The 13,177-nt window shown below is 38.8% G+C and overlaps 1 protein-coding gene across 1 annotated transcript in view; it reads right to left on the reverse strand.

The window, feature by feature from the left end:
• The window catches only part of DMD (dystrophin), a 1,498,644-nt gene that overhangs the window by 1,297,289 nt on the left and 188,178 nt on the right, over positions 1-13,177 (reverse strand). Inside the window, exon 7 of the mRNA XM_077807212.1 lies at positions 1,596-1,746. Coding sequence (XP_077663338.1) covers positions 1,596-1,746 — 151 coding nt within the window. The remainder of the gene's footprint in view (positions 1-1,595; positions 1,747-13,177) is intronic.

Consider the following 13,177-nt stretch of genomic DNA (forward strand, 5'->3'; position numbering starts at 1 on the left):
GGAACACTCCATTGACGTCACTGTGGTCAGAATTTTACTCTCCAAACAAAGGAATGCACCCATTATATTCATTAAGATCAAAGTTCTTAAAGGGAATGTAGTGTTTCACTGGCACAAGAAATTATTAGCTTGAATGCCATTAGCATATATATCAAAAGAAAAACAAGAACCCAGTTACCAATTTCTAAGTGAATTTGTAATATATATTTTCAGTCACAAATTATGTTTCCACCTTTACTTGCCATTTTTAAAAAACAGTTTCATTTTGTGCTCAGAAAACGGGCTGGACTGGAAAGCTTGGAAACTGAATTCTTCTATTTACCCACAGACCAGTTACAGCATAGGCAGCAGCAGCACCACTAGCTTTTCCAGACTTCCTCACTAGAATGAGAGCTCTTCTGTGTCATGGCCAAGTGAAGAGTTCAGTCTCCATGCTGTTCTTGGCCTCCGCTGCTGCCTCAGGGCAGTATATTGGTTTAATTTCTGATGGTAGGTTTTGGGATGCAATGACCTGCCCTTTACAAATTGGACTAAAACCATGAACTCATTCCAGATAAGCCACTAAGATGATAAAAGGGATCGGAGGGTAAAAACTTGTGGGAACTATAACTGAAATGGATTTGAACCACTAACGTACAGTTGAAGGACACCTTAATCTCTTCACACTTTCTGGAATCACATCTCCCAGGCCTTACAATTTTCTGATATTTAGCTTCCTATCTTTTATCATGATGCATACATATTTCTGTATACACACACACACACAGATATACACCAATACACAGAAAGAATTACTGAACTTAGCACAATTTTAAAAGTCTGCTTTATGTAACTATTTTTTTAACTCTGTTTATTTTATCCTTTTAAACGTGATAATCACAGCCTTACCAGAATTCTATCTTATTTGCCATATTGAATTTATTTGCCTATGTTCGTATTAGTTTAGTTTAATTTATGCATTTTTAACTCAATCATTCCAATTTAAGAAACACTTTTCTACATCACAGTACAAACAAGCTTGGTCAAATATCTTTCTTTCCCCAACTGCTGGCTTGTTATTTTTTATAATTAAATGCATTTTTCAAAAAAAACCTCTTCCATTACAAAGCTAGAGACTACACTTTGGCTACTTTACAATGCTCAGGGGCGACATACTCAGAGTGCCAGGACTGTTAATGAGCTTTGGAATCACAATTATTACAAGTAATAGTGTGTCATTGCTACTAGAGCACACAAGGAAGAAAGCACAAGATGACAAGAGGAAAAAAACATGGGAGTAATAACATTTCAGATTTTATGCTTTGTAATAAAAAGGATATTACAATTGCCTATTTTCTTGATATCCAACCAGATTTTCTAGTCTAGTAAATTATGAATATAAGAAAGAATAAAGAAAATCCCAGTCTTATTAAAAAATTCTGAATTGCAATGCAGTCTCTATACAAAGACTTGGTTATTCTGAAAAGCTTAAACTTCAGTCAATGAAATATTCTGCACTACTCTTCGCTAATACTAGTTTTAGATCATTGATATATGTTCCTTCTTTAAACAATATTTTGACTCCAACAGTAACGTGCTTATGTAAAATAGCTTACCTTGTGTTCCTCTACTTGATGTTTTAAGTCTTCTAGATCAGGGCCCAGGGGCTCCGACTCAATTTTCTTTGTCCTCTCTTCTGTTTTTGCTAGCCAGTCAGATAACTGTGTTAGTTGCTGATTCTGAAGGTCCATGAGAATTTTATGTAAGCTAGAAACAAGGAAAATCATAACTTACATTTGTACATGTAAGAAACTAGTAAGCAGAAATGTTTGCTTACACTTACATTCCTTTTTTTTAAAAGTTAGTTTAAACACTTGTATCAGAAGGTGCTCAGAAACCAAATCTGGTACAGCACTGCAGGTTTACCCACCTTGTCCTACTAATGGGTTTAAACCACTACGTAGAAAGGGAATATATTCATCTGAGATGGTAGTTTGGTTTCCAAGCCCATTCCATTTGCTGAGACTGCCAACAAAGGTGCCATTTTCTGTTTTCAAATGGATGGAAACAGAGACCAAAACTCATTTCCGTAGCAATGTACTAATAGACATCCGGTAGTACTGAAATTGGCCCATCCTGATCAGTCTGATTTGAACCAGTCAATGTGAAACATCTCATTTTACTAGCTGGGCACTGTCTATTTATTGCTGGCACTTCAACCCAGTACATCTTACTATTAAGAGCTGGTCAAAAACTGGAAATTTTCACCCTTTGGGAAATGTTAATATTTTGATTTGGGGGCGGGGAAGGGGGGAATCCTCATCTGGAACAAACTCAAAACACACACACACCCTTTTGTTTTGTTTTAAGATCATAAATGTATAGAAAATTTCTATGCAAAAAATGTTGAAATATTTTGTTTCAGCTTGGTTTAACATCCAGCTACGTCTACATAAACTGCTGACTCCATGGGTACTCCGGGGCTCAGCACCCACGGAAAAAAAAATTGGGGGTGCTCAGCATCCACCAGCCACAGCTATTCGGTAGCAGTGGGGTCTCAGGGAAGGGGGGGTGGGAAGAGGCGGAGCGAGGGCGGGGCCTCAGGGGAGGCACAGGGTTGGAGCACCCACAGGGAAAAATAAAAGTCAGTGCCCGTGGGAGCTGTAGTTTGGTTGCCTCATGCCCCTATTCTACTCTATTGGCCATAATGAACAGGGACGGCCCAGGTGGGTGCAGCTCAGGGTTAAATGAAACAATGTTTCATTTAGACAACCTGGCAGGTTTCAATTCAGGTCTACCTGATCCCAAATATTTCATTTCTTTTTATGTGGAAAATTTTGATTTTACTGAAACTGCATTTTCCATTCCAAAATCATTTTGATGGAAAAGTCCTGTAAGCTCTACTTACTAACCCCCCACAATGTAATAGCTGTTAAATTTGATGGGGGAGATGATTAAGACTAGATTGACTCACTGGAGAATGTTCCACAGGTGGGACAGTTGCTCATAATGTAAGCTATATTTACAGAATTTCAAATCATATAAAAGTAAGTTTTAATTGCTAAGATGGTTAAAAAAGTTGAAAATGGTTCCATTTTCTATCTATAGTTCTGTCTAAATTGAAAACAAATCAGAAAAATCACTTTTATTTTACTGAAATTTAATTTGGGAGGAAAGCCAGGAAAAAATGTTCCTCCAACACCCTGATTAACATTTTTGGAATTAAACGTTTCAATTTTTTAAAAAATGTAGTATTATATTATGCAGTATAATATATAGCTTAAAATATCAATTCAAAGCAAAACAAAATGTTTCAAGCCGTCAGACTGTGATATAATGCCCCATATTCTTCATAGTAATACTATGGTGACGATTATGGCATAACTATGATGTATTTTATGAAAGATAGGTTTTGTAAGATATCACTGAAAAGCTTATGACTCACAGAATATGATTATCCTATTTGTATGCACATATCATTTTGGTATTTGAAGTTAGGAAAATTTTCTATGCTTCTATTTCAAATGTGTTTACACCTGGGGAACACCTACTAGTTAGAATGCAATCAATCTAGATGGCTGGCTGGACAGGGCTATTAGGGAGAACAATAGGTCTTAGAAGATGCTAATCTTCCACTGGGGGGCCTTCCTGAGTGGTCTACAAACAGCCTCTAAGTCATAGCTGCTCTGTCCCTACAGAGAGACATGTGACCAAGTCACCTGGTACTGGACTCCATCTTGGAATAGCAGTGTTTTTCCACTGACTGGGTATGGGAGACAAAGGGTTCCCACCATATGCAAAAGCTATTTGAGGCAGGGGAGTGAGATCATTGTGTTTTTTCACTGACTCTCCACTGGAAACACCTGAGGAACTGGACTAGGGGAGGAGGGCTGAACCCAGGCTAGACGGATTTCTCGCCTGTGAAAGGACTACCTGGGGTTTTAAGCTGGAGGGTAGAGATAAGGTCCAGAGTGACCTAGACCAGTTGGAGGATTGGGCCAAAAGAAATCTGATGAGGTTCAACAAGAACAAGGGCAGAGCCCTGCACTTAGGAAGGAAGAATCCCATGCACTGGTAAAGGCTGGGGACAGACTGGCTAAGCAGCAGTTCTGCAGAAAAGGACCTGGGGATTACAGGGAACGAGAAGCTGGATACGAGTCAGCAGTGTGCCCTTGTTGACAAGAAGGCCAACAGCACACTGAGCTGTATTAGTAGGAAGTGACTATTCCCCTCTATTTGGCACTGGTGAAGCCACACCTGGAGTACTGTGTCCAGTTTTGGTCCCCCCACTACAGAAGGGATATGTACAAATTGGAGAGAGTCCAGAGGAGGGCCATGAAAATGATTAGGGGGCTGGGGCACATGACTTATGAGGAGAGGCTGAGGGAACTAGGGTTATTTAGTCTACAGAAGAGAAGAGTGAGGGGGATTTAATAGCAGCCTTCAACTACCTGAAGGGGGGTTCCAAATCTAGGCTGTTATCAGTGGTGGCTGATGTTAGAACAAGAAGCAATGGTCTCAAGTTGCAGTTTGGGGGGGCGGGTCCGGTCCCTAGGTTAGATATTAGGAAACACTATTTCACCGGGAGGGTGGTGAAGCACTGGAATGGGTTACCAAGGGAGATGGTGAAATCTCCATCCTTAGAGGTTTTTAGGGCCCGGCTTGACAAAGCCCTAGCTAGGATGATTTAGTTGGTGTTGGTCCTGCTTTGAGCAGGGGATTGGACTAGATGACCTCCTGAGGTCTCTTCCAACCCTAATATTCTATGATTAAGCTGCAAGCAAGTGCAGAGATTCTTGAGGGGAAGCTGCAAAATATGTAAAACAAGAGTTAGGGTGAGAATTTGCTACTCATATCCAATCTCTTGAGTATATTAAGCTTAGATTGCAGTTTTATTTATTTGCTAGGTAATCTGCTTTGATCTGTTTGCTATCCCTTATCATCACTTAAAATCTATATTTTATAGGTAATACGCTTGATTTTGTTTGGTCTAGTGTGTGGAAACTATAACTGGAGGCAGAAAGCTGTTACAGATCTTCCCCCACATTGATGGAGGGGATGAATTTCATGAGCTTAAGCTGTACAGTTCCCTGTACAGCACAAGATGGTATAATTTTGGGTTTACACTCCAAAGTTGGGGGGTGTCTTAGGAACGGGGCAGTGCATTAGGTAAGCCTTCCCATGCAGAGATGATCTCAGCATCTGTGTGTAGCTGCAGCTGGGTGTGTCCCTACCTGTATGTGTGCTGGAGGGGGCTTGTTGAAGCAGTACAGTGTTAAGGGAGCCCAGGCTGGTGGGTCAGGGGGACTAAGTGATACCCCAGTTACAGGTGTCACCCCAGGTGAAACCCATCACACAGACATTTATTTGAATTTTTCTTTGTAGAGAATTTCAAATTTTTAAATTTTGTTCTGATTTAGATGAAGACAGATTTTGAAATTTGTGATGAAAATGTTCATCCTCCGCACAGCTCTAGTTACTCGTTTGGGTAATAGAATCATAATTTGTTCCAAAAAAATCAAGCACATATTTTATCTAATTTTGGTAGACTGGATATAGCTTCTGAATTTCACAATAAGCTTAATTTTCTCATTGCTTGAACCTTTTTAAAAATAGTCTTTGTGAAATATTTATAGAAGAAGTTATAAGCTTCTTAACATTTACCGAACATTACTATGCACAAATTCTATTTTAAATGTAAGGAATAATCAAAGATTCCACTGTACATGGTGAAAAATGTATATATATATTTAATATAAATACCCAGTATGTAGTTAAACAGATGACATGGCAAGTCTCAAAAGCCAGAAGATTGTTTAAATATGGGCTGAGTACAACTGGTGTTGAATATGTCAAGCAGAAACTGATACTGGACAGATCTTCTGGATCTGCTCATGCATATAGCCTAGAATATTTGAAATCAAGTGCTATGGAACTTCAATAGTAGGAACAACTATTCAACCTGATACATCAGGGGTGGCCAACCTGTGGCTCCGGAGCCCTTAAGAAGTTAATATGTGGCTCCTTGGATAGGCACCGACTCCAGGGCTGGAGCTACAGGTGCCAACTTTCCAATGTGCCAGGTGGTGCTCACTGCTCAACGCTCAACCCCTGGCTCTGCCACAGGCCCTGCCCCCACTCCACCCCTTCCCGCACCCTCCCCTGAGCCCGCAGTGCCCTCGCTTCTTTTCCCCCACAGCCACAGAGCATCCTGCACACCACAAAACAGTGGATCGGGAGGTGCGGGGAGGGAGGGGGAGGTCCTGATCGGCAGGGCTGCTGGTGGGTGGGAGGTGCTGGGAGCGGGGGCAGGGTGAGGAACTGATGGGGGGCTGCTGACATATTACTGTGGCTCTTTGGCAATATACATTGATAAATTCTGGCTCCTTCTCAGGCTCAGGTTGGCCACCCCTGTGGTGCATGATATCGATGAAGTGAACCTTTCATAGTTCAAGCAATTAATTGAATTTGCAGAAATGTGTGTAAAAATGTTACTACTGTGTAGGTAGAAGATTCAAGATCACCCATGTTAAAAGATTGCTTTCTGTGCACAGGAGAAACAGGTTCTTATGCAGAGTTAATACCCCACTTAAATTGATGTCTGGCAAAATTTCAGGTGAATGTATTTTTGGAAATTTAAAATATGTACATAAATATATAAATATAAATGTAAATCAATGCACAAAATTGTATTAGAATGTTTTAGATTTTAGATAGCTAGTTCTTTTGTTTTTACTTTATTTTTCTTTTCTTCATTTTTTCATGTAATCATTCCCTTTTTAACAATTTGACTTGGATGGGTATTTCCTCCTCTCCTCCCCACCATGTTTTGCCGATTTATTATCCTTTTACACACACACCTTGGAGAAACAGGAGGGTCAGCAGCAAAAATCTCATCATTTTTGACCAGCTATTTTTAACAAAGCCATAGATAGGTAAGTTCTTCTGTAGTAGTCAATTTTTGTCTTAAAAAGTTTCTCAGCTCACTTAATCCTATACTTTGTGTATTGATTCTAGGTGCTGTAAATGAAAGAACCTTTCTGAAAGGATAACCACTAAAGCAGGTAAGGGCACAATAAACAGACCTTTTTCTGTAATTGCTTAATTTTAAACAGATCATACTTCACTAGAGCTGAAAGGGACAGAACAAAAGCCCATGGAAAAACCTCCCATTGAATTCAATGGGCATTATCTCTACCTCTCTACTCCAAACTTGTGTCCTCCTGTCAAACTAAAATCCTAACCTGTCTCTCTGACATCATCTTGTGGATAGGTTGTTGTCAGCTCAAGCTCAGCATGGCTAAATGAGAGCTCTGAATCTAACTCTCCCGGCTACCTCTTTTATTGATCCCTGTGGACACCACCACCATTGCTCAGGCCCATAACGTGGGTATCATCTTTGATGTAGCCTGGATGTGAAGACCTAGAGAAAGGTCTGAGTCAAGGTATTGCAGATTATCGCTGAACAGCGTCACTAAGATTCAGCCTACCCATCCACACAGCTAATCATCTCATCCAGGCTCTACGATTGCTATACAAAGTGAATACTGTATATATTAAAATGTAAGTTGTACACTACAAAGTAGGAGTGCAGCCACAGTGGCACGTGTTTTATAAAATGTGTTACAAAAAGAAAAAATATGTTATTAAGATAAGCAGTAGAGAGAAAATTTTAAAAAAGTTCATCTTGCAAGTAAAAATACATGTAACCATGATGATATTTTCCTTGCAAAACAAGATGATCAGATGTGTTTTATAAGGTGACACACAACGGAGTTAAATTCTTCATTAAGGGCTCAGTCTAGCACCCACTGAAGTCAATGGAAAACTCCACTGACTTCACTGATGGAAAAAAGTACATTTTGACACTGTACTGCTGATGAAAAATGATGTAATAAACTCAAATCAAATTCAGAGTTAAATGGTGGATATAAACTACTTAGGAAATAATGCAAATTTGTCAGATAACATGACATTTATATAGATGATTTATAAAGACAATCTTTTAAATTATCCTGTTGAACACCAAGCCTAGCTGAAACATGTCCACACTACACTATAGTATGTTACTTACACTAACGCTGGATATAGAGATCCTAGTACAAAGACAAGTTTTGATCAAGTACGTATGTTCTACTTTTAGAACTCAGCCCTCAACTAGGAATTTCGAGAACTTAAAGTAAAACTTTCATAGTGGATGAAACTCTCATTTGTATGACATTTTAATCCACATTTTTACTATAAATTCCACTTGTATTTCATATATTTTCTTCTCATATTTAATAGTTTTTGAAGAATCTGTACCCATACAAAGAGACTATTCCTTCTCAATGTATCTTCTCATCCTATTTGATACCGCACTGGGGTGGTAATGCCAAGTTTATGAAATCACAGTTGTTTCCATGGCAGTAACTTGTGATGTTAAAAACATGCAATAATGATTTTATTACTGTATCACACAGGAAAAGATGTTAGGCTTACAAATTCTTATCGAAGCACAAATATCAAACAATAGGAGAGAAAATAACTGAAGAAGCATGCTGCTTTTTGTATTAATGTTCCCTTTCATCAAGTATATGCCAGTTTTAAAGTCCCTTAATCTAGAATAAGAGGAAAGAAGTCATTTTAAAAACCTGACAGTGGAGTCTGCATGCATTAAAATCTCATTTTACCTACCATTTATCCATGTTAACCCCATTATTAAAACACCAAAATCAGATTTCTAATCTTTTTTATTGAGATTCAAAATTGAATGCAAGAGCCTATTCTAAAACCATGGTTAATAAAAGAGTAATTAAAGCTTTAGTCACGCTTATCAGAGAGGAGAAGGGAGATATCTGACTATCCCGAGCTTAAGAGATGCTATTACGAAGAAAAGAGAGAGATTTAATACAATACTAACCAAAGTGAATAATGTATATATTAAAATGTAAGTTGTACAATATTTGATACACTGTATTCAGTATTTCAGTTTAATTTTGATGCCAAAACATTTGATATTGCTCTAGCTACACTATTTTAATAGAATAAACTATTTAAATTGAAATGCATTTTTCCTTGATAACTGTAATGGAAATGCTGTGTTAATTAAAATATTTACTGGGTAAAGAAGGAATTATGCTCTCTTGGGACCGCATTGCAGAATTAGGTACTTTTTTGAGACATTTTTCTGCAGAGCCCCAGGATTTGGCCACTGTCACTGCAAGATACTGGACTTAATCGACAAAGAGTCTGTTTTAGCATAGCAAATCCAATATTCTTACTTAAAGTACTCTTAATTTAAGCCACTGAAATTATACTGGTAAAAATATTCAGCTTTTTCATTTTTAACTATTTGTTCATTTTCCCTCCCTATATTCCAATTTTAATTCTTCACAAAGCATACCAAACCATGCGGTACCTGGTAAATTATTATTTATTCCTAATTTCACTCAAAGGAAAATAGCTATAGTACATATAGCTCTTTATATTATAAATTAAGATTTTATCTGGCTCTTAATATAAATTTGTCACTAAGTGCCTGACAAAGAATACTGAACAAAAGAATGGCACCGATTCTCAAACAGGCACCCAAAAAGCACCATTCCAGATCCCCAAAGTCATGGCCATATTAAGCAGGTTCATGAATGCATCCGATGAAGTGAGCTGTAGCTCATGAAAGCTTATGCTCAAATAAATTTTTTAGTCTCTAAGGTGCCACAAGTCCTCCTTTTCTTTTTGCATATACAGACTAACATGGTTTGTCAAGGTTCCTTCCCCACTCTGAACTCTAGGGTACAGATGTGGGGACCTGCATGAAAAAAACCCTAAGCTTATTTTTACCAGCTTAGGTTAAAACTTCCCCAAGGTACAAACTATTTTACCTTTTGCCCCTGGACTTTATTGCTGCCACCACCAAGCGTCTAACAAATATATAACAGGGAAAGAGCCCGCTTGGAAATGTCTTTCCCCACAAAATCCTCCCAAACCCTACACCCCCTTTCCTGGGGAAAGCTTGAAAAAAATCCTCAACAACTTCCATAGGTGAACACAGGCCCAAACCCTTGGATCTTAAGAACAATGAAAAAGCAATTAGGTTCTTTAAAGAAGAATTTTAATTGAAGAAAAAGTAAAAGAATCACGTCTGTAAAATCAGGATGGTAAATACCTTACAGGGTAATCAGATTCAAAACATAGAGAATCCCTCTAGGCAAAACCTTAAGTTACAAAAAGACAAAAAACAGGTATATACATTCCATTCAGCACAGCTTATTTTATCAGCAATTTGAACAAAACAAAACGCATATCTAACTAGATTGCTTATTAACTCTTTACAGGAGTTCTGACGTGCATTCCTGCTCTGGCTCCGGCAAAGGCCACAGAGAGAGAGAGAACCCTTTGTTCCTCCCCCAGCTTTGAAAGTATCTAGTCTCCTCATTGGTCATTTTGGTCAGGTGCCAGCGAGATTATCTTTAGCTTCTTAACTCTTTACAGGTGAAAGGGTTTTTCCTCTGGCCAGGAGGGATTTAAAGGTGGTTAGCCTTCCCTTTATATTTATGACACGGCTGCTACTCTGAAACAATGTATTAAGAGTGATTTCTCTTTTAGTGCCACCACTTACCCCCCCTCCCCCCGCAACAAGAAGCCAAGCTCAAAGAACCTAGTGTCAGTGACTGGGACATGGGCTGTCATGCACAGTGGTTAAAGCAGGAGTCAAGAGGCCAGAACCATGGGTCAGAGCCAAAGACAGAAATTGGAAAAAGAGGATCACAAGTGAGTTACCTGGAATAAGGCAAAGCAGGAGCAGGGCTAGGTGTATGGCTGGGAATAAGCATGCACAAACACTATCACGGCTATGGATGAATGCTTTGAGCAGCTGCTGAACTGCTTCTGGGATTAAAAGACAGTCTGCTGACTCTTCCGACCCATCAGCACACTAGCTGCACTCATTAGGTTGCCTGAAGACTGTCTCTGCTGCAGGCACTGCTTCCTCACAGCTAGAGAAGCCCAGGGGCATATTAGAGTCCTGCCAAGGGAAAGCCAAAATCAAGGAACCCAGTGGAGCCTTATATTTTGAATATTTGCACAATATTGTGAGCAGTGTCATTTTTGCAACTCACTTGTGGATGGAACTTGGAAAAATGCCACCAATCTTCCCTCCCCCGAAAATTTGACCACTGAATAAAAAGAGGGTCAGGACCAACAAGTTAAGAATGCTGGGGGTAAGCAACATTTTTAGGACCTGTGGAGAAACCTGGAAGTGAAGCTGAGGGAATATCAAGCCATCACTAGAAGAAGTGGCTGCGACTTGAAGCACTAGCATGTCTACCCATCTAGTACTGGTGTGGGTCCCCAATGCAGTAGAATGAGTGCCAGTCAGCAATTCTGTTCAAGGGTGGCCCCAATGTCCCACTAAAGGGTTAATGAATCAATCCTCACATCTCCTCTTTGAGGTAAGTGAAGGAGATACAGGGATCACTTCGGCAACTCTTCAAATGCAGCAGCTGTTAAAAAATACACAGCAATACCACACAATTGTCTAAAACAATTTTACTGTCCTAAAATTATATTATTTAGTTAGGCATTGACACCACATTCATCATAATAGTACCTGTGAAACTACCAAAGCAATTTTACAGAGGAAAAATTCAGTTCAAATTTGGCCAAGTCTCCAGCAATAATATCTCTTTATTAAACGAGCCTTGAGAGCTTTTAGCCACACAAGAGGCCATGAACTTGGTTTTACCTATTTGACGTAAAACTGTACTTTCCAACACTCAGTCGAAACGTTCATTTTATATACCTCTCATGGTCTTGATCAAAACTTGAGCTGTGCAAATACTGAATTTTTCAGTTCACTGGATGTTTAAAAACAAAAGTAATTTGAGATCAAAATGAATATGCTTTTTGATTTTTTTGGCAAATGAAATAGTTATAAAAATAATTTCAGTTTGTACACTGTTTCATTTATACAATCTAAATGTTTCAGTTTGATATTTACCATTTTTCAAATTGTTGATTTTTTAAATAGAAATTCAAGAATTTTTTAAACAAATGTTTTGAACGGAAAAAATTGCTTCTTTTTCCATTTTGAAAAATGTTGAAAACATTTGTTTTTCTTCTTTAAGTCCAAAGCAATTTGGCAAATCCAACAAGATTTGTGAAACATCTTTGTTGCCAAATCTGCATTTTTCACAAACAATCCAACAAACAAACAAAAAACAAACCAACCCCTCCACTCCTGCCCCCAGAGTTTTGGCCAAAAATTGTCAGCCAGCATTACTGAATCACAACCGTGTCTCTTTATAATGTGGAATGACCAGAAGAAGCATAAAGTGACAGATCCATAAACCCCTCCACACCTTGAGACTGTTCCCCCTGCCAGAGCACCCAGTGCACTGGGGGGCATGGATTTCTTGTCAAAACCCCCATCAGTACCCGGTCCAGCCCAGGAATGCTAATGATCCAACCAGCAGACCAAATTCAGTAATGAATCCTGGTCACGTGTCATCTGAGGCACATTGCGCATATGCTAAGACGACTGGAGTACAGGGAGCCCCTTGAAAATTCTACTGTACGATGTGCAGGGGAGTAATTACCTTCAGTCTAACTAAACTCCCCTGCAGTGTCAGGTGTGCATTATGTTCTCTTTCACTTTGTTTTATACTCTTTTGTGCAGCGTTGCTATGCACTGTTAGTTAGTTGCGACGTTTCATCCTAGAGGTGAAGTAATTCCCACATATTATACAGAAAACTTGCACATGATAAAAATTAAGAACATTGATAATTATTATACAGAATATCAATACCATTCTATGACAAGGAACATTAAGTCTGACAATGAAATCATCCCTGAAAATAATTTTATCATTTCTTTTTCGTAGCGTTTTTCCTCTTTCCCCTTGTATTCTCCAAACATCACCTTACTTGCTCTAAGCATACGTAGTGGTTTTAATGCTCATGTATCTCTCTTCAGAGAGATGATTGTAACCTTCGTTTATGGTTTGGCTCTCGTGAGTTTCCACTACAAAATACTTTTCCATTGACTGAATGCTTTTTAATAGTTGTGAAATCCTCCATAAAGTAAACCTGATTACATTAGGTTTTCCTCTCCAGTAGTACATTTATCACACTGAGATGCTTCACTGTAGAGAATCCTATTTTAAAAAGCCTGCTGTTTTACTTCGGGTCATTAATGCAGTTCTACAAGAGCCAAACA

This window comes from Eretmochelys imbricata, chromosome 1, assembly GCF_965152235.1.
Source record: "Eretmochelys imbricata isolate rEreImb1 chromosome 1, rEreImb1.hap1, whole genome shotgun sequence".
Lineage (NCBI taxonomy): Eukaryota > Metazoa > Chordata > Testudines > Cheloniidae > Eretmochelys > Eretmochelys imbricata.